Raw genomic sequence first — 25,527 nt, 5'->3', positions numbered from 1 at the left:
GTTGCGTTTTTACAATTTTTTTTTTTAGCTCATCAGCTATCATTGGTGTTCATGTATTTTATGTGTGGCTCAAGACAATTCTTTTTCTTCCAAAGTGGCCCTGGGAAGCCAAAAGATTGGACACCCCTGCCCGAAAGCAATCCAAGACTCTGATGTCTTAATGACTGAATAAAGCTTTATTTTAATGTAAAATATGACAAAAATTTATATACTCATATATAACAACTTCCAAAATGTTTACTGTGGTACAAATGAGATCATCTGAAAAAGTCTGTAAAGAATTCATCCTCCACCCCCATATGCCAAAATATGATTTCACATAATTTATCTTCAGAACTTATAAACAGACTTGGTACCAGAAAAGCATAGGAAACACCAGAAAAAGTGACGGTATGAACAACAGGTTTTGTTTTAGGTTCCAGGAGTAAGCAGCCCTGCAGATGGAACAGGAGAACACTTTCTGAAGGAGCCGAGTCAGGAGTCAGGCCAGAAGAGTCTTTGGGGTTGGTTCATTTCCTGTAGCCAAGCTTGTCTTTAAAAGTTAGGCTGCGTGTGATTCTATGACTATTTAAGGACATGAGGGAGAAAGTTTCACTTAGAAGTCACAGCTGCATGTGAGATTCTAGGCTTATTTTAGATATCTAACGTTTTCTTCCCTCCTTTTTATCAGAAAGGTGACTTTGTAGGGATGCCTTATGGAGACCCTTCTTTCTGTTCTTGCTGTGGCATCGTTTCCAGCTAAGTTGGCAGGAACTAGGAGTGCAGAGAAATACTCCTGTGGCTGTTTCTGAGTCTAAATCCCTCCTACCTAATTGCACTAAGACCAGTCTTTCTGCCGCTCATGGACTCAGAAAGCAGTCGGGTATCCGCCCAATTTAACACCAATTTGAAGGCCATTCATTGTAGGTTTCAGAGTTTAATGCCAATGGGAATTGTACAGATACACATTCAGACCAAACTCCTTCCATCTCTCTACCCTCCTGAAGTGCTACAATGTTCCTCCAAAGAAAAGGAATGCAGTGGTTACAGGTTTGGGGAAATAGATACTCCATAGGCTTGATATTTGTGCATACCAGGGAAAAGAGAAATGAGCTTTATGCGCCTCTTAATGTTGTTAGGTGAATTTTCTTCAGAAGATCACTTTAGTTCAAGAATTTTAGGAATCTTTGGAAGGGATAATGAGTCATGTTTTAATTTGATTGAGTTGGTGGAAAATTATAGCTCCATGGAAGCCTCAATGTTCTTCCCCATCAGGATCCATGGGTGACAGTCGGTCGGTCTAAGAACCCCGACCATGCTCTCAACATGTTTACTCTGTGCTATCCTGTGGGGGTCAACACATACATACCTACAGATCTGAGAATGAGCTTATGAATACTTTTTTAAAAAAGTTTTGTTTGCTATTAGGTTATGATTTAAGAAAATGTTCCTGTTTCTGAGCTTGTCTTTCATCCTCTGATTTGATATTGTGAGGAAACGACATTATGCTGAGAGTGGGAATGCCACACCTGATGGCATAATGGATTCTTGGGAGGCTGTTTCTCTCCCTTGTGGAAGACTAAATTCTCCTGCATCAAAGTTTTCAGTGGTCTGTCCTCTTTCATCTCTCTATTTCTGCAGAAAGGGAGAAAAATAGGGCTTTTTAAAATACCTGGTGACTCAAGGCAAACCGCATTTCAAGGCCTTCATGACCCAGCAGTCAGATCTGTAGCCAAGTGTATGTATGTTGATTGGGTTTGGAGCTCGATGGGCCACTCTGTTCCAGGGCGGATATTAGTGTTCTGAGCTACAAGGAAGACACCGGATTGCGTTTTCCCAAGGCCATAAGTGAACTGGGAGCTATGTCCTGCTCCCAGGCACCTTACTGATTATAGCCTGGTCTTCTAAATACTCTAAAAACCTGTTCGCCTAAATGCTGGGAAAGAGTCCTGTAACCTCTGGGTGGTAACAATTGAAGGGTGAGTACACAGGCATTTATAAATCTTACATGTGAGCTGTTAATTGTTGCTTGGCTTGATGGATCCTCTGTCACAAATATAATGTTAGCTTCTTTCAGGCAGGATCAAATGGAGCGTGTGTTATACTTCAGGCAAGGAAAGAAAACTGTTGCAATCTAGTTTTTGTTCACTTTAATAGTACCTTCACATCACTGGCTGCCACTCAGGATTAGCAACTATTTTATTGACTTTGTATATAACACAAAACCCAGCTTTGGAGCAGTTTACCCTAAGCCTGTGTGCAGCAGGTATTGCACACTACGGTGGCAACACTGTGGGTGAAAACATGGGCACTCTTCCTGCAAAGGCCACTCCTCCAAGACACAGGAGTCTCACCTTAAACCATCACCCCTGGCTGCCCCTCAAGTGGCCTAGGCTTAATCAAGAAGGAACGTTCTGGCTTGGTTATGTTTAGTAATCTAGAGTAGTTTGGCTAAAATATGGAACATACTGAAGAGCTGCTGGTTTTGAACGCTTCAGAACAGGTTACACATCCCTCATGTTATCATTTTCTTCTTTAAGGTTCATTTAGCTTGAGGGGCAGGTAGCATTCAACAGGTCAGAGGGAAACCCCACAGCTCCCCTGCACTCCACCTTCGGGTGAGCAGGGCCTGAGATCCTCAACCACTTTGAACAAATTGCAAACAATCTAAAGGTGCCTGGTTGAAGAGGGATCACAGAACAGAGACAGAAAACTTGATAGTCTCTTTTCAAGAGGGCCATAGTAAACTGCAGTTTCTAAAATAGTTTCTCAAAGTCCAGGAAGTAACACTATTTACATCTAAAACTAGCAGTTGCATCATTCGTGGTAACAGAACTCTATTTTAAATTAAAAAGATAAGAGTAAACTAGGGTAGAGTGCTGTCCTATGTATTCAATAAGACTATAATTTATTAAATCGTGTGAGTTAGAGGCGTGCTAATCTCAGCCAAAATAGATCTAAATTAAACTCAAGACTTTTTTTTTGGAGGGAACAAAGGAATGTGAAAAGGCTTTAAGTATCTTGAGTCACTGCCCAGTTCAAACCAGTGCTCAGGTTTCGCTGTCTTCCACAGTCTTTTGCTTGTGTTCTCATTTGGGTCAGGTTGTATGTTTTAGGGGTTTTAGTTTTCATAGAAAATTACGGCAAAGCCCAAAAAAAAACATGGTGATGGGTTGGTTCTACTTAGAGGGTGGGGTTTCAGCTTTTTAAAGCTGTAACATTGTCCTTTTCCAATTGGAGGCCTTGGCCCTGCCCTGACTTTTGTTAATGAAATATAGCAAATGCAGGTAGATTTAGTCTTAATGCCTTTTCTCCCTTTCCCTCCATTTCCCCACTATGCATCAAACTCTTCAGAAAGCATTATTCATCTTTCATTCTCCATACTGGCAATCACATGTGTTCAAACCACCTCTCCCCCAACCACCCCCACCAACACCCACCCACACACACCCACACCCACACCCACACCCACACACACACCCTCATTCACTTCCATCTAATGCCTGCTGGTCATCAGTTTCCAGAGGCTATGGTCAGTTCCTCACTGTCCCCGAGTGCAGATGGTTACTGCTTGGCACTGAGTCTGGACTTGGCATTTCCAGGGCACTGCCTCCTGTGCAACCTACCTGGTAGATCCTCCTTTTCCCAACTATATTTAGCTCTCAAGTGGGAACCTTAAAGTAGAGACCCCAGTTAAAGTAAATTATAGGCAGGAGATTTGGGGCTGACTCGGAAACCAGGTATCTCCATACCTGGAATGCGGGAGGGAAGAAGGTGAGGACCATGAGATATCCAACCTTCTTAGCCTGATCATACTGGTCCTTGGAATATATTCCTTCTGGAAGCTCTGACTAGCAGTGCACATTCCCCCAGGGCTAATACTGCATTTTATTGTTTTTCATATCAAAAGCAAGGAAATGTGAAATGTTTACATCAAATGAGTGGTATCAGGAATCTGAGAAATTCTGCAAATAAAGAAATGCAGTCTTTCTCTTGGTATAAAATATTTCAAGATCACTAGTCATGTTTGCGGTTGTTTTCTCAGTAAAAAAACCCTATACTCACTTAAGATGCCTCTATCTCTGTCTACTCTGCCACTCCTTAGACTTAATAGCTCTAATAAGGGGGCTGAGGCTCCATCTCTGAGTGGGTAATGCTGTCTGGCAGAGACTGCCTATGGACCACCAATCCCATAGAGGGGATGTCCATGTGTCTGCACATCAGCACAGGTTATCTAGCTGGGGAGGCACCCTGGAGTAAAGCTCCATTGTTAGCTGTTTGTTCAGTTGCCTCTCTGATTGATTTGAACAATTCTGAAAGTGTTTCAGATATCAAGTAGGTTTGTTTTTATGACCCCACATTTCATCTTCCTTCTGATTTTTTTCCTCCCCAATCCCCTTCCCCTTCTTTTTCCCTCTGATTAGCAGTCAGTCGTTACAACCTCATTGAGAAACAGCTAATCAATACCATGGAGAATTCCTAACATGAAGGAGGTCTTCAGGTCTAGAAGGGGCAAAGGTAGTGTAGACACCTTCCTTTCTGGGCTGGGCTGGTCTTGGTGGCATTCAGCTATACAGCTGCAGTCATGGGGTTCTTCTGCCGGGAATCCTGGGTTCGGTAAGGGTACCGGTCTGGGCTGCCCCCACGGGGCCCTGGTCTGCCTGTTTCCTGATAGGCTGGCATTCTTTGGTGCTGAGGAGGGGAAGGTGGAACATCTTGTCGAAAGGGTCCCTTGTGCTGGGGGGCAGCTGGGGGTGGGTAGTGCTGAGGATACTGGAGATCTGCCACCCTCAGCTCTGCAGGGCGGGGATAGCTCCCTTTGGGAGGGTGCATAGGATGAGACCCTGGGTAATAGGGAAGCTCCCTTTCCTTGTAGATCCCCCGAGGTGCTGCTGGTAGATAGTCCACAGGATCTGTGGGTCCTCCCCTGCAAAGAGAAGAAGAGACACATGTCAGTAGCAACTAAGCAGGCTGTCCAGCTGGAGAACACGTTCTTCAGCCTCCTGTGCAGTTTGGTGTAGCCACTGAATAGATCTGGCCAATGGGATGGGAGCAGAAGTGATGTGTGCCCTTAAAAAGAAGAGAAGGGACCGTCTTCCCTTCTCTCTTTCCTGTTGGCCATTGGAAAAATCATCTTAGGCCACAAGGTGAAAACCACATGCTATAGGAGGCAGAGCAATAAGAGGGTGAGAGCCTGGGTCCCTGCTGCCATGGAGCCACCATGTCAATCAGGACTGCTTCCATTCAGGTAAATGCATGAGAGGAAAATACACTTCTATCTTGCTTATACCCTTTTCGGTGGGCCTTTATTATAGTAACCAAAAGTTTCCTAAGTAAGGCAGTCAGTTTGCCTCTCTTAGGGCTGCGGTCATTAGTTCCCTCCTGTTTTCTACCACTATACCTAGGACAGGCTAGGCTAAAGTCTGTTCTAGATATGGCGATAGAAATGTTCAGGTTATTTGGAGTCATAAAGTTTCCATGGACTGAACTGGCTTTTCTAAGTCTGTGAGGTGCTCTTTTAATGGGTCGTCATCTTGGTCTAATTCTGGTTGGCTGCTGTTATATCCTGCTGTGGTTTCTTGTGTCCCTCTCCTCCGCAAACTCTCTACAGTCCTTAGAAAAAGTCCCAAGCCCAAGCCCAAGAGCTTTTTTCTTTTATTTTGTTTTTGAGAGGGAGTCTAACTCTATCACCCAGGCTGGAGTGCAGTGGTGCCATCTCAGCTCACTGCAACCCCTGCCTCTTGGGTTCAAGCAATTAGCCCACTTCAAGAGAAAGACTTGCATTTACCACTCCCAAGTAGTTGGGACTACAGGCACCCACCACCATGCCCAGTTAATTATTTTTTTTATTATTATACTTTAAGTTCTGGGGTACATGTGCAGAATGTGCAGGTTTGTTACATAGCTATACACATACCATGGTGGTTTGCTACATACATCACCATGTCATCTACATTAGTTATTTTTCCTAATGCTAGCCCTCCCAACCCCAACAGGCCTGTGTGTGATGTTCCCCTCCCTGTCTCCATGTGTTCTCATTGTTCAGCACCCACTTACGAGTGAGAACATGTGGTGTTTGATTTTCTGTTCTTGCATCAGTTTGCTGAGAATGATGGTTTCCACCTTCATCCAGGTCTCTGCAAGTGATATGAACTCATGTTTTTTATGGCTTCATAGTATTCCATGGTATATATGTGCTACATTTTCTTTATCTAGTCCTTCATTGATAGGCATTTGGGTTGGTTTCAAGTCTTTGCTATTGTAAACAGGGCCACAATAAACATATGTGTGCATGTGTCTTTATAATAGAATGAATTATAATCCTTTAGGTATATACCCAGTAATGGGTTTGCTGGGTCAAATGGTATTTCTGTTTCTAGATCCTTGAAGAATCACCACACTGTCTTCCACATGGTTGAACTAACTTACACTCCCACCAACAGTGTAAAAGCATTTCTGTTTCTCCACATTCTCTCCAGCATCTGTTGTCTCCTGATTTTTTAATGATCGCCATTCTAACTGGCATGAGATGGGATCTCAATATGGTTTTGGTTTGCATTTCTCTGATGATCAGTGATGATGATCTTTTTTTCATATGTTTTTTTGCTGCCTAAATGTCTTCTTTGGAGAAGTGTCTGTTCATATCCTTTGCCCACTTTTTCATGGGGTTGTTTTTTTCTTGTAAATTTGAGTTATTTGTAAATTCTGGATATTAGCCCTTTGTCAGATGGGTAGATGGCAAAATTTTTTTCCCATTCTGTTCATTGTCAGTTCATTCTAATGATAGTTTCTTTTGCTGTGCAGAAACCTTTTACCTTAATTAGATCCCATTTGTCTATTTTGGCTTTTGTTGCTATTGCTTTTGGTGTTTAGTCATGAAGTCCTTGCCCATGCCTATGTCCTGAATGGTATTGTCAAGGTTTTCTTCTAGGGTTTTTATGGTGTTAGGTCTTATGTTTAAATCTTTAATCCATCTTGAGTTAGTTTTTGTATAAGGTATAAGGATGGGATTCGGTTTCAGCTTTCTGCATATGGCTAGCCAGTTTCCTCAGTACCATTTATTAAATAGGGAATCCTTTCCCTGTTGCTTGCTTGTGTCAGGTTTTTCAAAGATCAGATGGTTGTAGATGTGTGACATTATTTCTGAGGTCTCTGTTCTGTTCCATTGGTCTATATCTCTGTTTTAGTACCAGTACCACGCTGTTTTGGTTTCTGTAGCCGTGTAGTATAGTTTGAAATCAGGTAGCATGATGCTTCCAGCTTTGTTCTTTTTGTTTAGGATTGTCTTGGCTATGCGGGCTCTTTTTGGTTCCATATGAAATTTAAAGTAGTTTTTTCCAATTCTGTAAAGAAAGTCAGTGGTAGCTTGATGAGAATAGCACTGAATCTATAAATTACTTTGGGCAGTATGGCCATTTTCATGATAGTGATTCTTCCTAACCATGAGCATGGACCGTTTTTCCATCTGTTTGTGTCCTCTCTTATTTCCTTGAGCAGTGGTTTGTAGTTCTCCTTGAAGAGGTCTTTCACATCCCTTGTAACTTGTATTTCTAGGTATTTTATTCTCTTTGTAGCAGTTGTGAGTGTCAGTTCACTCATAGTTTGGTTCTCTGTTTGTTATTGGTATATAGGAATGCTTGTGATTTTTGCACATTTACTTTGTGTCCTGAGATATTGCTGTAGTTGCTTATCATCTTAAGGAGCTTTTAGGCTGAGAGGATGAGGTTTTCTAAATATGCAGTTATGTCATCTGCAAACAGAGATAATTTAACTTCATCTTTTTCTAATTAAATACCATTTCTTTTTTTAATATATAAAACCTTGCTTATTGATGTTCTGTTTTATTTATTGATTTATTTTTAATTGCATTTTAGGTTTTGGGGTACATGTGAAGAACATGCAAGATTGTTGCATAGGTACACATATGGCAGTGTGATTTGCTGCCTTCCTCCCCATCACCTATATCTGGCATTTCTCCCCATGCTATCTCTCCCCAACTCCCCACCCCCTGCTGTCCCTCCCCTACTTCCCCCCTACAGACCCCAGTGTGTGATGCTCCCCTCCCTGTGTCCATGTGTTCTCATTGTTCAACACCTACCTATGAGTGAGAACATGCGGTGCTTGATTTTCTGTTCTTGTGTCTCATTTGCTGAGAATGATGGTTTCCAGGTTCATCCATGTCCCTACAAAGGACACGAAGTCATTTTTGATGGCTGCATAGTATTCCATGGTGTATATGTGCCACAGTTTCCCTGTCCAGTCTATCATCGATGGGCATTTGGGTTGGTTCTAGGTCTTTGCTATTGTAAACAGTGCTGCAGTGAACATTCGTGTGCATGTGTCCTTATAGTAGAATGATTTATAATCCTTTGGATATATACCCAGTAATGGGATTGCTGGGTCAAATGGAATTTCTAAGTCCTTGAGGAATTGCCACACTGTCTTTCATAATAGTTGAAATAATTTACACTCCCACCAACAGGGTAAAAGTGTTCCTATTTCTCCACATCCTCTCCAGCATCTCTTGTCTCCAGATTTTTGAATGATCGCCATTCTAACTGGCGTGAGGTGGTATCTCCATGTAGTTTTGATTTGCATTTCTCTAATGACTAGTGATGATGAGCATTTTTTCATATATTTGTTGGCCTCATGTATGTCTTCTTTTGTAAAGTGTCTGTTCATGTCCTTTGCCCACTTTTTTTGGTTATGTTTTGTTTTGAGATGGAGTTTCACTCTTGTTACCCAGGCTGGAGTGCAATGGCACGATCTTGGCTCACCGTAACCTCTGCCTCCTGGGTTCAAGCAATTCTCTTGCCTCAGCCTCCTGAGTAGCTGGGACTACAGGCATGTGCCACCATGCCCAGCTAATTTTTGTATTTTTAGTAAAGACAAGGTTTCACCTTGTTGACCAGGATGCTCTTGATCTCTTGACCTCGTGATCCACCTGCCTCGGCCTCCCAAAGTGCTGGGATTATAGGCATGAGCCACCGTGCTCAGCCATTGCCCACTTTTGAATGGGCTTGTTTTTTTTTTTTTTTTTTTTTTGTAAATCTGTTTTAGTTCTTTGTAGATTCTTTGTAGTTCTTTGTTAGATGGGTAGATTGCAAAAATTTTTTCCCATTCTGTTGGTTGCTGATTCACTCTAATGACTGTTTCTTTTGCCGTGCAGAAGCTGTGGAGTTTGATTAGGTCCCATTTGTCTATTTTGGCTTTTGTTGCCAATGCTTTTGGTGTTTTGTTCATGAAGTCCTTGCCTACGCCTATGTCCTGAATGGTTTAGCCTAGATTTTCTTCTAGGGTTTTTATGGTGTTAGGTCTTACGTTTAAGTCTTTAATCCATCTGGAGTTAATTTTAGTGTAAGGTGTCAGGAAGGGGTCCAGTTTCTGCTTTCTGCACATAGCTAGCCAGTTTTCCCAACACCATTTATTAAACAGGGACTCCTTTCCCCATTACTTGTTTTTGTCAGGTTTGTCAAAGATCAGATGGTTGTAGATGTGTGGTGTTGCCTCCAAGGCCTCTGTTCTGTTCCATTGGTCTATATCTGTTTTGGTACCAGTACCATGCTGTTTTGATTACTGCAGCCTTGTAGTATAGTTTGAAGTCAGGTAGTGTGATGCCTTCTGCTTCGTTTTTTTTTTTTTTGCTTAGAATTGACTTGGCTATGTGGGCTCTCTTTTGGTTCCATATGAAGTTTAGGGTGGTTCTTCCAGTTCTCTGAAGAAGGTCATTGGTAGCTTGATGGGGATAGCATTGAATCTGTAAATTACTTTGGGCAGTATGGCCATTTTCATGATATTGATTCTTCCTAACCATGAACATGGACTGTTTCTCCATCTGTTTGTGTCCTCTCTTATTTCGTTGAGCAGTGGTTTGTAGTTCTCCTTGAAGAGGTCCTTTACATCCTTTGTTAGTTTTATTCCCAGGTATTTTATTCTCTTTGCAGCAATTGTGAATGGCAGTTCGTTCTTGATGTGGCTCTCTTTAAGTCTGTTATTGGTGTATAGGAATGCTTGTGATTTTTGCACATTGATTTTATATCCTGAGACTTTACTGAAGTTGCTTATCAGTTTCAGGAGATTTTGGGCTGAGATGATGGGGTCTTCTAAATATACAATCATGTCGTCTGAAAATAGAGACAATTTGACTTCCTCTTTTCTATTTGAATACCCTTTATTTCTTTTTCTAGCCTGATTGCTCTGGCTAGAACTTCCAATACTATATTGAATAGGAGTGGTGAGGGAGGGCATCCTTGTCTAGTGCCAGATTTCAAAGGGAATGCTTCCAGTTTTTGCCCATTCAGTATGATATTGGCTGTGGGTTTTTCGTAAATAGCCTTTATTATTTTGAGATACGTTCCATCAATACCTAGTTTATTGAGGGTTTTTAGCCTAAAGGGCTGTTGAATTTTGTCAAAGGCCTTCTCTGCATCTGTTGAGATAATCATGTGGTTTTTGTCTTTGGTTCTGTTTATGTGGTGAATTATGTTAATAGACTTGCATATGTTGAACCAGCCTTGCATCCCTGGGATGACGCTTACCTGATCATGGTGGATAAGCTTTTTGATGTGCTGTTGCAATCGGTTTCCCAGTATTGTATTGAAAATTTTTGCATCTATGTTTATCATGGATATTTGCCTGAAGTTTTCTTTTCTTGCTGAGTCTCTGCCAGGTTTTGGTATCAGGATGATGTTGGTCTCATAAAATGATTTGGGAAGGATTCCCTCTTTTTGGATTGTTTGGAATAGTTTCATAAGGAATAGTTACCAGCTCCTCTTTGTATGTCTGGTAGAATTCGGCTGTGAATCCATCTGGACCTGGGCTTTTTTTGTGTGGTAGGCTCTTAATTGCTGCCTCAACTTCAGACCTTGTTATTGGTCTATTCAGGGTTTTGGCTTCTTCCTTGTTTAGGCTTGGGAGGATGCATGTGTCCAGGAATTTATCCATTTCTTCCAGATTTACTAGTTTATGTGCATAGAGATGTTTGTAATAATCTCTGATGATGGTTTGTATTTCTGTGGAATCTGTGGTGATATCCCCTTTATTGTTTTTTTATTGCATCTATTTGATTCTTCTCTCTTTTCTTTTTTATTAATCTGGCTAGTGGTCTATTTTGTTGATCTTTTCGAAAAACCAGCTCCTGGATTTATTGATTTTTTGAAGGGTTTTTTGTGTTTCTATCTCTTTCAGTTCTGCTCTCATCTTAGTTATTTCTTGTCTTCTGCTAGGGTTTGAGTTTTTTTGGTCTTGCTCCTCTAGCTCTTTCAATTTTGACGATAAGGTGTTGATTTTAGATCTTTCCTTGCTTCTTATGTGGGCATTTATTGCTAGAAATTTTCCTCTAGATACTGCTTTAAATGTGTCCCAGAGATTCTGGTACATTGTGTCTTCATTCTCATTGGTTTCAAAGAACATCTTTATTTCTGCCTTCATTTCATTGTTTATCCAGTCAACATTCAAGAGCCAGTTGTTCAGTTTCCATGAAGCTGTGCGTTTCTGAGTTAGTTTCTCAATTCTGGGTTCTAACTTGATTGCACTGTGGTTTGAGACACTGTTTGTTATGATTTCCATTCTTTTGCATTTGCTGAGGAGTGATTTACTTCCAATTATGTGGTCAATTTTAGAGCAGGTGTGATGTGGTGCTGAGAAGAATGTATATTTTGTGGATTTGGGGTGGAGAGTTCTGTAAATGTCTATTAGATTTGCTTGGTCCAGGTCTGAGTTCAAGTCCTGGATATCCTTGTTAATTTTCTGTCTGGTTGATCTGTCTAATATTGACAATGGGGTGTTAAAGTCTCCCATTATTATTGTGTGGGAGTCTAAGTCTCTTTGTAAGTCATTAAGAACTTGCTTTATGTATCTGGGTGCTCCTGTATTGGGTGCCTATATATTTAGGATTGTTAGCTCTTCTTGTTGCATTGATCCTTTTACTATTACATAATGTCCTTCATCTGTTTTGATCTTTGTTGCTTTAAAGTCTATTTTATCTGAGATGAGAATGGCAACTCCTGCTTTTTTTTGCTCTCCATTTCCTTGGTAAATCTTCCTCCATCCCTTTATTTTGAGCCTTTGTGTATCCTGGCATGTGAGATGTGTTTCCTGGATACAGCACACCAATGGGTTTTGGCTTTTTACCCAATTTGCCAGTCTGTGTCTTTTGATTGGGGCATTTAGCCCATTTACATTTAAGGTTAATATTGTTATATGCAAATTTGATCCTGCCATTTTGATGCTAGCTGGCTGTTTGGCCTTCATTTCAACCCCGGTGAATCTGATGATTATGTGCCTTGGGGTTGCTCTTCTTGAGGAATATCTTTGTGGTGTTCTCTGTATTTAAAAATATGGAACACGGGCCAGGCACGGTGGCTCATGTCTGTAATCCCAGCACTTTGGAGTACAAGGCAGGTGGATCATGAGGTCAAGAGATCGAGACCATCCTGGTTAACATGGTGAAACCCCGTCTCTACTAAAAATACAAAAAATTTGCTGGGCATGGTAGCATGTGCCTGTAATCCCAGCTATTCAGGAGGCTGAGGCAGGAGAATTGCCTAAACCCAGGCAGAGGTTGCTGTGAGCCGAGATTGCACCATTGCACTCCAGCCTGGGTAACAAGAGTGAAACTCCATCTCAAAAATAAATAAATAAATAAATAAATAAATAAATAAATAAAATATGGAAGGCTTCACAAATTTGCTTGTTGTCCTTGAGCAGGGGCCATGCTAATCTTCTCTGTATCATTCCAGTTTTAGTATATGTGCTGCCGAAGTGAGCAAATACCCTTTATTTCTTTTTCTTGCCTGATTGCCTTGGCCAGAACTTCCAATCCTATGCCAGTTTTCAAAGGGAATGCTTCCAGTTTTTGTCCATTCAGTATGATATTGGCTGTGGGTTTGTCATAAGTAGCTCTTATTATTTTGAGATACTTTCCATCAATACCTAGTTTATTGAGAGTTGTTAGCATAAAGTGCTGTTGAATCTTGTTGAATGCCTTCTCTGCATCTGTTGAGATAATCATGTGGTTTTTGGTTTTGGTTCTGATCATCTGATGGATTATGTTTATTGATTTGTGCATCTTGAACCAGTCTTGCATCCCAGAGATGAAGCCCACTTGATGATGATGGATAAGCTTTTTGATGTGCTGTTGCATTTGGTTTGCCAGTATTTTATTGAGGATTTTTGCATCAATGTTCAGCATGGATATTGGCCTGAAATTTTCCTTTTTGGTTGTGTCTCTGCCAGGTTTTGCTATTAGGATGATGTTGGTTGCATAAAATGGGTTAGGGAGGATTCCTTCTTTTTGTATGGTTTGGAATAGTTTCTTTTTGTATGGTTTGGAATAGTTTCCAAAAATATGTTACCAGCTCCTCTTTGTAACTCTGTTAGTATTCGGCTGTGAACCTGTCTGGTACTTGACTTTATTTTTGGTTGGTAGGCTATTAATTGCTGCCTCCATTTCAGACCTTGTTATTGGTCTACTCACAGATTTGACTTCTTCCTGGTTTAGTCTTGGGAGGATATAAGTGTCCAGGAATTTATCCATTTCTTCTAGATTTTCTGGTTTATTTGCAAAGATGTGTTTGTAGTATTCTGTGATGATAGTTTGTATTTCTGTGGGATCAATGGTGATATCCCCTTTGTCATTTTTAATTGCATCTATTTGATTCTTCTTTCTTTTCTTCTTTATTAGTCTTGCTAGCAGTCCATCTGTTTTGATATTTTCAAAAAACCAGCTGCTGATTCAGTGATATTTTAAAGGGTTTTTCATATCTGTATCTCTTTCAGTTCTGTTCTAATCTTAGTTATTTTTTGCCTTTAGCTAGTGTTTGAATTTTTTTGTTCTTGTTCCTCTAGTTTTTATTGTTAGGTTAGAATGTCAATTTTAGATCTTTCCTCCTTTCTCTTGTGGGCACTTAGTGCTATAAATTTCCCTCTACTCATTGTTTTAATCATGTCCCAGAGATTTTGGTATGTTATGGCTTTGTTCTCTTTGGTTTCATGGAACATCTTTATTTCTGCCCTCATTTCATTATTAATCCAGTTAATATTCAGGAGCATGTTGTTCAGTTTTCATGTAGCTTTGCAGTTTTGAGTAAGTTTCTTAATCCTGAGTTCTAATTTGATTGCACTGTGGTCTGAGAGACTGTTATTATTTCCATACTTCTGCATTTGCTAAGGAGTGTTTTACTTCCAATTATATAGTCAATTTTAGAATAAGTGTGATGTGGTGCTGAGAAGAATGTATAGTCTGTTGATTTTGGTTGAAGAGTTCTGTAGACATTTGTTAGTTCTGCTTGGTCCAGAGCTGAGTTCAAGTCTTGGGTATCCTTGTTAATTTTCTGTCTCATTGATCTGTCTAATGTTGACAGTAGGGTGTTAAAGTCTCCCACTATTATTGTGTGGGAGTCTAAGTCTCTTTCTAGTCTCTAAGAACTTGCTTTATGTAGCTGGGTGCTCCTGTATTGTGTTCATATATATTTAGAATAGTTCTTCATGTTGCATTGATCCCTTTACCATTATGTAATGTCCATCTTTGTCTCTTTTGATCTTTGTTGGTTCAAAGTCTGCTTTATCAGAGACTAGGATTGCAACTCTTGTTTTTGCTTTTTTTTTTTTTTTTTTCTTTCCATTTGCTTGGTAATTCTTCCTCCATCCCTTTATTTTAGCCAATTTGTGTCTTTTCACTTGAGAGGGTCTCCTGAATACAGCACACATATGGGTCTTGAACCTTTATCCAATTTGCCAATCGGTGTCTTTTAATTGGGGCATTTAGCCCATTTACATGTAAGATTAATATTGTTATGTGTGAATTTGATCCTGTCATTACGATGCTAGCTGGTTGTTTTTCCCATTGATGGAGTTTCTTCATAGTGTTGGTGGCCTTTACACTTTGGGATGTTATTGCTGTGACTGGTACTGATGGTCCTTTTCCATGTTTAGTGCTTCCTTCAGGAACTCTTGTGAGGCAGGCCTGGTGGTGACAAATCTCTCAGCAGTTGCTTGTCTGTAAAGGATTTTATTTCTCCTTCACTTAAGAAGCTTAGTTTGGCTGGATATGAAATTCTGGGTTGAAAATTCTTTTCTTTAACGATGTTGAATATTGGCCCACACTCTCTTCTGCCTTGTAGGATTCTGCCAAGAGATCCACTGTGAGTCTGATGGGCTTCCCTTTGTGGGTAACCTGACCTTTCTCTCTGGGTGCTCTTAGTATTTTTTCCCTTCATTTCAACCCTGGTGACTCTGATGATTATGTGTCTTGGGGTTGGCCTTCTTGAATAGTATCTTTGTGGTGTTTTCTGTATTTCCTGGACTTGAATGGTGGCCTGCCTTGCCAGGTTGGGGAAGTTCTCCTGGATAATATCCTGAAGAGTGTTTTCCAACTTGGTTTCCTTCTCCCCATCTCTTTCATGTACACTGATCAAATGTAGACTTGGTCTTTTCACATAATTCCATATTTCTTGGAGGCTTTGTTCATTTATTTTACTCTTTTCTCTCTAGTCTCGCCTTCTTGCTTTATTTCATTGAATTGATCTTCTTCAATCTCTGATATCCTTTCTTATGCTTGATCAATTCAGCTATTAAAACTTGTGTATGCTTCATGAAATCTTGTGGTATGTTTTTCAGTTCCTTCAAGTTGTTTATATTCTTCTCTACAGTGGTTATTCTAATTAGCATTTTGTCTAACCTTTTTTCAAGTTTCCTTGCATTGGGTTGGAACATTTTGTCTAACATTTCTCAGTGTTCTTAGCTTCCTTGCAATGGGTAAGAACATGCTCCTTTATAACTCACCTTCTGAAGCCTACTTCTGTCAATTCGTCAAATTCATTCTCTGTCCAGTATTGTTCCCTTGCTGGCAAGGAGTTGTGATCCATTGGAGGAAAAAAGGCATTCTGGTTTTTGGAATTTTCAGCCTTTTGCACTGGTTTCTTCCCATCTGTGTGGATTTATCTACCTTTAATCTTTGAAGTTGGTGACCTTTGGATCGGGGTCTCTGAGTGAAATTTCTTTCTGTGGATGTTGAAGCTATTTCTTTCTGTTTGTTAGTTTTCCTTCTAACAGTCTGGCCCCTCTGCTGCAGGTCTGCCTGAGTTTGCTCAAGGTCTACTCCAGATCCTGCTTTCCTGATAATCACCAGCAGGAGCTGCAGAACAGCAAAGATTGCTGCCTCTTCCTTCCTCTGGTAGCTTCATTATAGAGGGGTACCTGACAGATTCTAGCCAGAGCTCTCCTGTTTGAGATGTCTGTCAGCCCCTGCTGGGAGGTGTCTCCCAGTCAGGATACATGGGTGTTAGTGAGCTACTTGAAGAGGCAGTCTGTCCCTTATCAGAGTTCAAACGCTGTGTTGAGAAATCTGCTGTTCTCTTCAGAACTGCCAGGCCAGGATGTTTAAGTCTGCTGAAGCTGTACCCATAGCCATCCCTTTCCCAGGTGCTTTGTCCCAGGAAGGTGGGTCTTTATTTATAAGTTCCTGACAAACTGTTGCCTTTTTTCAGAGATACCCTTCCCAGGAGCAAATCTAGTGACACAGTCTGCCTGCAGAGGACTTGCTGAGCTGCTGTGGGCTCTGCCTTGTTTGAGTGTCCTGGAGACTTTGTTTACACAGGTGAGATTAAAACCGCTTACTTGAGCCTCAGCAATGGCGGATGCCCCTCCCCCCACCAAGCTTGACTATCTCAGGGGAGCTCACACTGCTGTGGTGGCTGTGAGAATTTCAAGCCAGTGGATTTTAGCTTGCTGGTCTTCATAGGGGAAGGACCTGCCGAGCCAGATCACTTGGCTCCCTGGTTTTAGCCCCCTTTTTCAGGGGTGTGAACAGTTCTGTTTCATTGGCATTCCAGGCACCACTGGAGTATGAAAAAAAAAAAACAAAACTGCTGTGGCTAGCTAGGTGTCTTCCCAAATGGCTGCCCAGTTTTGTGCTTGAAACCCCATGGTCCTGGTGTTGTAGGCACTGAAGGGAATCTCCTGGTCTGCAGTTATGAAGACCGTGGGAAAAGTGCAGTATCTGGGCCATAGGGCTGCAAACTGTCTCTGATGGCTTCCCTTGGCTAGGAGAGGGAGTTCCCCGTCCCCTTGCACTTCCTGGGTTACATGACCCCCTACCCTGCTTCAGCTTGCCCTCCTTGGGCTGCACCCACTGTCCAGCCAGTCCCAATGAGATGCACCAGGTACCTTCCACATTGCTCTCCCTGGGAGCTGCACACCATAGCTGTTTCTATTTGGCCATCTTGCCCTAAGTTTTATAGTTTTTTTTTGTAGAAATGGGTATCATTATGTTGGCCAGGCTGGTCTCCATCTCCTGACCTCAGATGACTGGCCCACCTCAGCCTCCCAAAGTATTGGGATTACAGGCGTGAGCCACCATGCTTGGCCCACACCTAGAGCTTTGATATAAAGTAATCAATTCTACCACGAAGCCAGGAAGTAGCACCAGGCCAGTAGCAGAATAGGGAAACAGCAAACCAGCTGTAAGTTGCACTTTGTAATGGGTAAGGCACAGAGAAACATCCAGCGTAAGAATAGACACTAACAGTAAGTGGCCCTGTCTGGATCTCTCTACTAAAGAAAACAAGCATCTTCTGATCCATTTGCTGTAACAGAAGCAGTGTGCCTCTAAACAATGTGCAGATGACTGCATCTTATCTAGCCTGAGGTTAAACAGATGAGTTCTGTTTGCAGCTCTTAAAATCTCATAAACCTTCTGTGCACATATTCACTACCAACACCATCCCCAGATCCTTTCCATTTTTTTACACTCCCCTTTTACAATTTTTTAAAAAGAAAAAAACAATAATAATTAAGGAAAAGCTCCCCAATGTCAGATACATTGCTAGAATACTTGAAAGAAATGACAGGGCTGTGAGAATACAGTGTCTGTGGTTAATCAAGCACTGTCAATGAGGGTCAGAATCACCCTGTAATCTGTGGAGCTGGATGTTAAAACAGCTCTGTAAGTTGCCCAAATCAATGAAGATTTGACAAGTCCTAAGCTTGGTGCATGTAGAAAGCAGCTTGTGAACAAATCTGTAAGAATGAACAATAGAATTCTCTCTCTACTTTTTTGTCTTAATTTGGCTATGTATAATAATGAAGGATAGATCCTTGAGCTTGGGGTAATTTAGTTAGTGAGAGTTTTCAGATAAAAAAATTAAATTGTTTGTGTACAAGTTATTATAGCATCAGTTGCTATTATTCAGTGCAGTTTGCTCTGCTATATTTTAAATTGCCCATGACAAATGGAGCACAAATGCATAATCTGTCACTCTAGCTATGGGAAATAAAGGCTCTGGATTTCACCTTTCCTTTTCTTTAGAATTTCAGTTTTGATTTAGAAAAATTCCAGCCTTCACTATATCTTTTATCATAAGAATTCTTTAAGTCCCTCCCCTCCACTTCACCACACTCATTTTTATTTCCTTTTGGTTCATGTTGGAGATATCCGATATACTTTAAAAAATTTCTTAACCTGTACTTTCTCTCAAAATTCACTGAAGATATTTCTCTGTATGAAGTGAAACATGTGGTTTTACTGCACTCATTTTAAGCCCTTAGGATAAATCACTGACATTTGCAACACACAAACATTATTTGCCTTAAAATGAACATACAACCAATGCTCCCTCTGGACTCTCTTAGCATGAATATTTCCTGTTTAAAATGGAAAGAGAGAAAGGAAGAATTCCAGATCTTGGACTTTTAGGGTTCTGTTCTCTCTCTGGAGATTTCTCTCTTTTAAAACAGAACATTATAAAAGACAGGCACGCCTTGTTTTTTTAAATTTTTGGAGAGAGAATCCAGATCAAGTGGTGACGGGGCAGAAGCCACCCTGAGAGTCTGCGACAGTGCTGTCAGGTAGCACATGGGGGGAAGTCACTATCTCTTCTCCCACACCTCGCTCCTCCGAGGCAGCCAGCGCTCACAGTGGGAAGGGAAGCTTCCCATGGGCAGATAGGGCAGACCTCAAGATGCTTTTGTGGTTCCATATTGCTTCCTCTGAGGGGAGGTTTTATGTCTGGGAGTTTGCTTATATGTGGCAGAAAGCAAGTAGGTAGCTGTTCTTTGTCAAGAAATGAAGTCATGGAAATTGTCTTTTTCTGTAGAACTCATCATAACAGTTAGCGTTTTTAATTTTTCAGAGAGAAGAAAAACAATGAGTTGGCCTAGCAAAACACTATTTAAGGTTCAAAGAGTGTTAGAAGAATTTTTCTTTCTTCTGGTGTGTGGTGTGTAGCTGTTGTTTATAACAACCTTTTGGTTATAACAGAATTTCCTACAGACTTTAGCCAGAACAACTTCTAAGTTATTCTGAATATTATCATGTTTATTCTGAATATTATCGTGTGTGTGATATTATTTTAAATTATAAAAAAAATTTGGTTGGGCACGGGAGCTCACGTCTATAATTCCAGCACTTTAGGAGGCCAGAGTGAGTGGCTCACTTGAGGTCAGGAGTTCGAGACCAGGCTGGCCAACATGGTGAAACCCCATCTCTGCTAAAATACAAAAATTAGCCAGGCATGGTGGTGTGTGCGTGTAATCTCAGCTACCCGGGAGGCGGAGGTAGCAGTGATCTGAGATTGCACCATTGCACCCCAGCTTGGGCTACAGAAAGAGACTCTGTCTAAAAAAGAAAAAGAAAGAAAAAAAAGAATTCTGAAACAGGAAAAATAAGCCCCTCCTCATTAATTACAGAACTTAGAGGAAGAAAGAAATTTTAGTTTTGCTAATCGTGAGTTTCCCTTTTTATGGTCTCTTTATTTGTGTGAAATCCAGTGTCTTTAGGAAAGCACAAAACCAATCCATTCCGGGGCCTCAGCAGTGCTTATCATCACAGTGACGGATGCTGTGTGCTTGGAGCCAACCCTGAGGAATCCAGGGGCAGCTTTCTTAGGAGATTCTGATTAAAATAGGATCTACATAACACACATATCAGTATTTTAAGGCCTTTCAACTTTCATGTGACTTCATGAGTTTTATTTGTATATGTTATTTTTCTTTAGCAACTTTCAGTTTAAAAATTTTACCCAGAAACCATATTTACTTAAGGAAAGAGAAACAAGCCTATATTTGTTTTCTTTATAACTCTTAGAGGGGGGCTGTAATGAAAATATCTGTATTTTAAAATTATTGCTTATTTTATTTCTGATTATGCTCATTTCTAGAGGCCAGAAGGATTCAGAGTTTGCTTGGAAAACTGACAGGAACTATCTCAGGCACGTTGTTTTCAATAACATAGATGCACGCAATAAATGAAAGTTAACTATTAACTTTCAAGTGCAGTACTTGGGCCGGAGGGCTGATGAATACGAAAGTTAACTATTAACTATTAACTTTCATTTATTGCGTGCATCTATGTGATTGAAAATGATAAAGATACATGTTAGTTACATGTAAAGAAGCAATAAGTAAGTATCACTTTGTTTACATAAGAATTTCCTCTTTTTTTTTTTTGAGACGGAGTCTTGCTCTGTCACCCAGGCTGGAGTGCAATGGCGTGATCTCGGCCCACTGCAATCTCTGCCTCCCGGGTTCAGGTGATTCTCCTGCCTCAGCTTCCTGAGTAGTTGGGACTGCAGACATGCACCACCACACCCAGCTAATTTTTTGTATTTTTAGTAGAGACGGAGTTTCACCACGTTGGCCAGAATGGTCTCGATCTCTTGACCTCGTGATCCACCCACCTTAGCCTCCCAAAGTGCTGGGATTACAGGCATGAGCCACTTCACCTGGCCAGAAATTCCTCTTTTTGCCATGTCAGTATGTCACTATTTTTCATTAAGCAAAAAGGGGGCAGGAAATCAGGGACTAAGTTGGTCTGATAGCCAGGTCTGCGTGTCAACAACCTTCAGTTTACATGACCTTCAGATGAAAGACATGTTCCTACATTTGCTAAAATAATTCTGTATTGGAAAAGGGTTTTGTATTGGAAGGACAGAAGCAATGGCAAACCTTTTGCTAGGAATGAGGTGGCTGTAGCAATTTTGAATCCTCCCATGACTGTACCACCACCCTCAACTGCAAAGAAAGTCTCTCTCTCCTGTCATCACCACAGCTAGTCATTCTCACCTCATCTGTCTTTCACCCTGCCTTATGGCTGGTTGTATGCTGCATGGAGTACAAGCATCTTGGAGGAAGGAACTGTCTTACATACCTAATGATCTCCCTTCGAGCTTAACACAGGGCTTTGCACATCACAGGTGCTTCACAAACATATGTTGAATTTGTTCAAGAGATTTTAAAATAAAGAGAAAACTCACACACATACAGTAACTATAAAAGGTTCACTGTGGGTAGGGGCTGGAGAAAGGTAGAGGAATAAGAGGAGAAAGTTTCTTTGGGAGCTAGGGATTGATGGTGGTTGAGGTGAGACTGATTTCTAATTTCTGAAGAAGGAGGGATGGTGGGCTGAATAAAGGGGTAGACTGGATCCAACATAGAATGACTGTAAACTTTATCAGAGTAGAGTTATTATATTTGTCTTGTTTGCCAAGAACAAGATTATACTGTCTTATCTCTGTTGCCCTACAGAGTACTTGAAACACAGTAGGTGCTCAATAAATCTTGGACTGGGATTCAATTGTCTTGACTTACCAGTGAACTCAGCATAACTAACTCGTACTAAGGAAAATGTGAGCTGTCTTGACTCAAGATTAACTGGAAACTGGAAACTGGACTTACTAGGTGCAGGTTAAGTGTATTTATTCAAGAGTCAGTTAACAAAAAAGAAATTTTCTTTGTCTCTGTCATAAATACAATAATCTGGGAACATCTTAATATATGTATTTCAAAGTATAGTACACAGGGTTCAAAACACAGGATCCTAGGGAGACAATGTCAAACCCAGGTATGATGGCCACAGTTTCAAGTGCAGTACTTGGGCCAGAGGGCTGATGAATACAAACCCGAGGTCCCAGTGCCTCCCAAGCTTTTCTCCCTGAGAATAGATGTGATGGATGACTTTCATATAAGCTACTTATGCCCAGGAGAGGCAGAAGCCAGAATTATGCAAACTTCTCTGCCACCTGCTGTAACTCAACACCCTTTCCCTCCATTCAGGAAAGAACAAGGGAATTCAAATGAGTGGGAGTGACATTATTGAAAGGGAAAACTTGAGCCTGCTATAATTTATTAAAAGAAATCATTTGTAATCCTCAGTCTTCAAATATCAGTGACAGATTCTTGCAATACAGAGCTGAGCACGCTTCCTCTGCATGTCTCAAGGCAGAGTGTAAGAACTCCTGCAGTATCTATCCTTTGATGAGCTCCTTTTAGGATATGGAAGGATAGAAGTTAAAGAGTCACAGAGGGGAAAAACAACTAAGCTGGAGACACGTCAGTAACTGGATGATAGTTTGTTTTGAAAAGGGGTGAGTTTAGCATGTGAAGAAATAAGCTATGCAGTAGGAAGTATAAAAACCATAAAGAATTTATGAGCAGAGGTGTGAATGTACGGTTTAGGCATAAACATTGGGTTTTTCACTTACAGAAAAGCTTCCAAAGGGCAGAATCTTGTTCTTAATTTCTGTAAAATACTATGTGTGTGATTAGCAGCCAAAACAAAGCTAATTTTTTAACTTCCAAAGTAACCTTTATGGGTTTCCTTTTTTTTTGGTAATAATTGACTATGACCAAATCTGGGGTTTGAATGGTAGGAAGTAACATGATGTAGAACTCCTGTAGCTGTCTAAGAGAGGCGCCTGTACCCGTTGGCAGAAAGTCGACATCTGGCAAAGCCATGCTATTTTTGAGCACGCCACACATAGATTATTTAGTGGCTGAGCTGGTGTCGGTGCTTTCTTCTCTGGTTATTCTACAAATACTGCAAAGCTTAAAAAAAATCAGCACAAACTAATTACTTGAGTCACCCATGCTATGTGCACAGAGATGCTTTTAGTCTGTGTTTAGAATTCCTTTAGTGTCAGGTTTCCAGTCACCAGACCTTCCTCCTCCGTCCAGGCACGAATGTGGTTGGCGAGGATTAGCAGAGCCCTCTGCAATGTATATTACATAGCTTTGATTTCGGCAGATTTTACAGAATCATAAAATATAATGATCATTTGATGGCCTGCATTATAGAAATGATTACGGAAAAAATCCACTTTCATCACTCACATTTCCCATTGCATTATGAGAAGAGGGGGCTCTTGTTCTTTGCAAAAAACTGGAATGGGTGGTGAGTGCAGCAGCAGATGCTTTTGGGCCCTGTACACACTAAGGAAATGTTTGTACGGAAGACAAAGGAGAAAGGATACTGACTGAGCACTCAAAAATATTTCTCAAATAGTGAAAACAAGTATAAATTTGGTTGCTCCTATTTAGTTCCTTCTTTTTTTTAAACAGTGATCACAGATGCAAGAATTGAGTTATTAACAAACTGCATGTGCAGTGAGTTTTGGATTCTGTGTGACAGTTTAGCAGACATTATCTGGAAAATGGCCCTTAAGAGTGTTTTATCTTATCGGACGGTCCTAAAAATGGTCCTGCTAAAATAATTTCCTTTATGAGGGAATGAGAGGTTTTTAAAGTGGGTTCTGAGAACAATTAGAAAAGACAAATATGAGAACAATGTAGAGAGGGAAATATTGTGGAAAGCAGAAGCTGTCCTGAGTGGCCACAAAAAAACAGTCATGCAATCCATTTCAGGGGTACCTGCATGTAATTACCCCATGGTCTGTGTGACCACAGAATAGGCTTTGTTTAAAGAGAATGGAAACCAAAGGGACAAATCCTCCTAACTCGATAGGCCACTTAAATCATCTCTCTCTCTTTCTATTGTAACAGTGGTCCTAGAATTTCAGTATCTAAACACTGAATTTCATCTGATTGTCATGCAGGAAACAATGGTTCAATTCTAAGGTCAGACTTTGCAGGCTAACAGGTTCAACAGTGTAGGGTCCTGATTTTTAAAGGCTGTTTCCCTCTGCCCCTGAGGAGAACCCACTACACAGTTTCCTGCCCAAGGTACTACCTGGGGACAGAACAACACTCTAGGGCAGAATATACTGCTCATGAAGTCTGCTTTTCCCTGATTTATTTTAGAAGAATATATATATTTAGTATTTTATATATAATATATATTAAATATATATTAGAGTAGCACATGCAATTTTTATAGTAGATATTTATGCATCATGGCCACATCTTTACCTGACCCTTTTCCCTTCCCATTAAATTCTAAAGCCTGTACAATAGGAAGATTCTGATGTAGACCACCTATGATCATTAGATCATTGGAATCTCTCTTCACCAAGGGCAAGGAGTACAGTGAAGGAGACTTAAATACCTCCATCTTCATGCATGTATGTGTACAGGTGGGTGGGGGAGAAGGCTTCCATATCATGATTTCACTAAGACACTGGAGAATCCTGCTACAGCAATCGTCTTACTCTGAAATTCAGAAGCAGAAATGGAAGAGTGCCACTCTACTTGATGGGCTCAGTAACCAGCTTCAAAGTTTGGGTTTAGAATTGCAAAGATTCAAAGCTTGCTGAGCAGCAGTGTGTTCCCAAGTGCCTACAGCAAGTAAGTTTCCATCCTGTTTCCTCCCTTTGACATATTTATCCCTCATAAAACAATGTTACCAGGTAGGTATTATTATTATCCCTCGCTCTCAGATGAGGAAACTGAGGAAGAGACAAGTAATATGACCCAAGTCACATAGGTAGTGGCAGGGCCCAGTTCAAGCCCAGGCAGACAGACCCAGAGGCCACATGCCTGACCACTAAGCTAGATCGTGCAGTCTCTGACCTCACTTGTTTCTTATCTGCTCACATGGTGCCTGCTGGCACAAGGTGAAATAAATTTGTTGTTTATATTTAGAAACACAGTTCTGTAAAACAGGATCTAATGTATGAAAAAAAAGACTTTTTTTTTTTTTCCAGTGGGTACTTTGGCCATTAGCAGCCCAAGAAGCTGAAACTGCTGATGGTGATTGCAGAAAGAGCACAAACAACATTCCATATGGGAAGTTTCCTTCAGAGACCTTAAGGTGCCTTTCTTAAGGAAAGCAAAGTTTCCTAGTGCCCTTTATGAAAATCAAAACAGATATTTGTGTGGTTCTGTTTGGAAGACTCTGTGTTCTAGGTCTAGTACCTTGAATGTTAGCATCACTAAGAATCAGTTGAGTGAGTTTTTATTAAATAATGTGGATTCTGGGGTTCCAACCTTAGAAAAAGGTCTGAAAGGAGTCTGGGAGCCTGCATTTCTCACAAAAGTGCCCAGGTGGAGGGAGCTGGCACCTAGTTTTAAGGAATCCCTGTGCCTATGGGGGTTTGAAAGACATGTAACCTGCTCTGCAAATAATCTGGAATATAAAAATAGGTCAGTTATCCTGAACATTTGAAGAGATAAACAAACAACAGGAGGAAAGATACAGAGCTAAAAGCTTGGAAAGTGTTCTGGAAACAGGACATTCCTCTGATGCTGGCTTGTCAAGAGCGGGCAAGTGAGAAGCAGAAGGTTGGTCTAGAGAGGGTATCTAGAGCCTGATCATGAAGAATCTTGAATACCAGGGGCAGCATAGGAAGGATTAAAGAGTGTGATTTTTGGTGGGGA

General features: G+C 40.8%; 1 protein-coding gene and 1 non-coding gene across 6 annotated transcripts in view; both read right to left on the bottom strand.

The window, feature by feature from the left end:
- Positions 1-157: 157 nt before the first annotated feature.
- The window catches only part of PARD3B (par-3 family cell polarity regulator beta), a 1,139,106-nt gene continuing 1,113,736 nt past the window's right edge, over positions 158-25,527 (bottom strand). For 4 of the 5 annotated variants that reach the window (XM_002749672.6, XM_035305418.3, XM_078328278.1 and 1 more), the window contains one exon: positions 158-4,906. In XM_002749672.6, the coding sequence (XP_002749718.3) occupies positions 4,549-4,906 (358 nt within the window). In that variant the 3' untranslated portion in view covers positions 158-4,548. The remainder of the gene's footprint in view (positions 4,907-25,527) is intronic. The other variant, XM_008999274.5, reaches the window with a different exon arrangement.
- LOC118154897 (U6 spliceosomal RNA) lies at positions 12,643-12,749 on the bottom strand. The gene has a single exon (XR_004745148.1). It is a non-coding gene; the product is annotated as a U6 spliceosomal RNA (small nuclear RNA).

This window comes from Callithrix jacchus, chromosome 6, assembly GCF_049354715.1.
Source record: "Callithrix jacchus isolate 240 chromosome 6, calJac240_pri, whole genome shotgun sequence".
In the NCBI taxonomy this organism is placed as follows: Eukaryota; Metazoa; Chordata; class Mammalia; order Primates; family Cebidae; genus Callithrix; species Callithrix jacchus.
The sequence above is the reverse complement of the archived record's forward strand: the minus strand, read 5'-3'. Positions and strand labels throughout refer to the sequence as shown.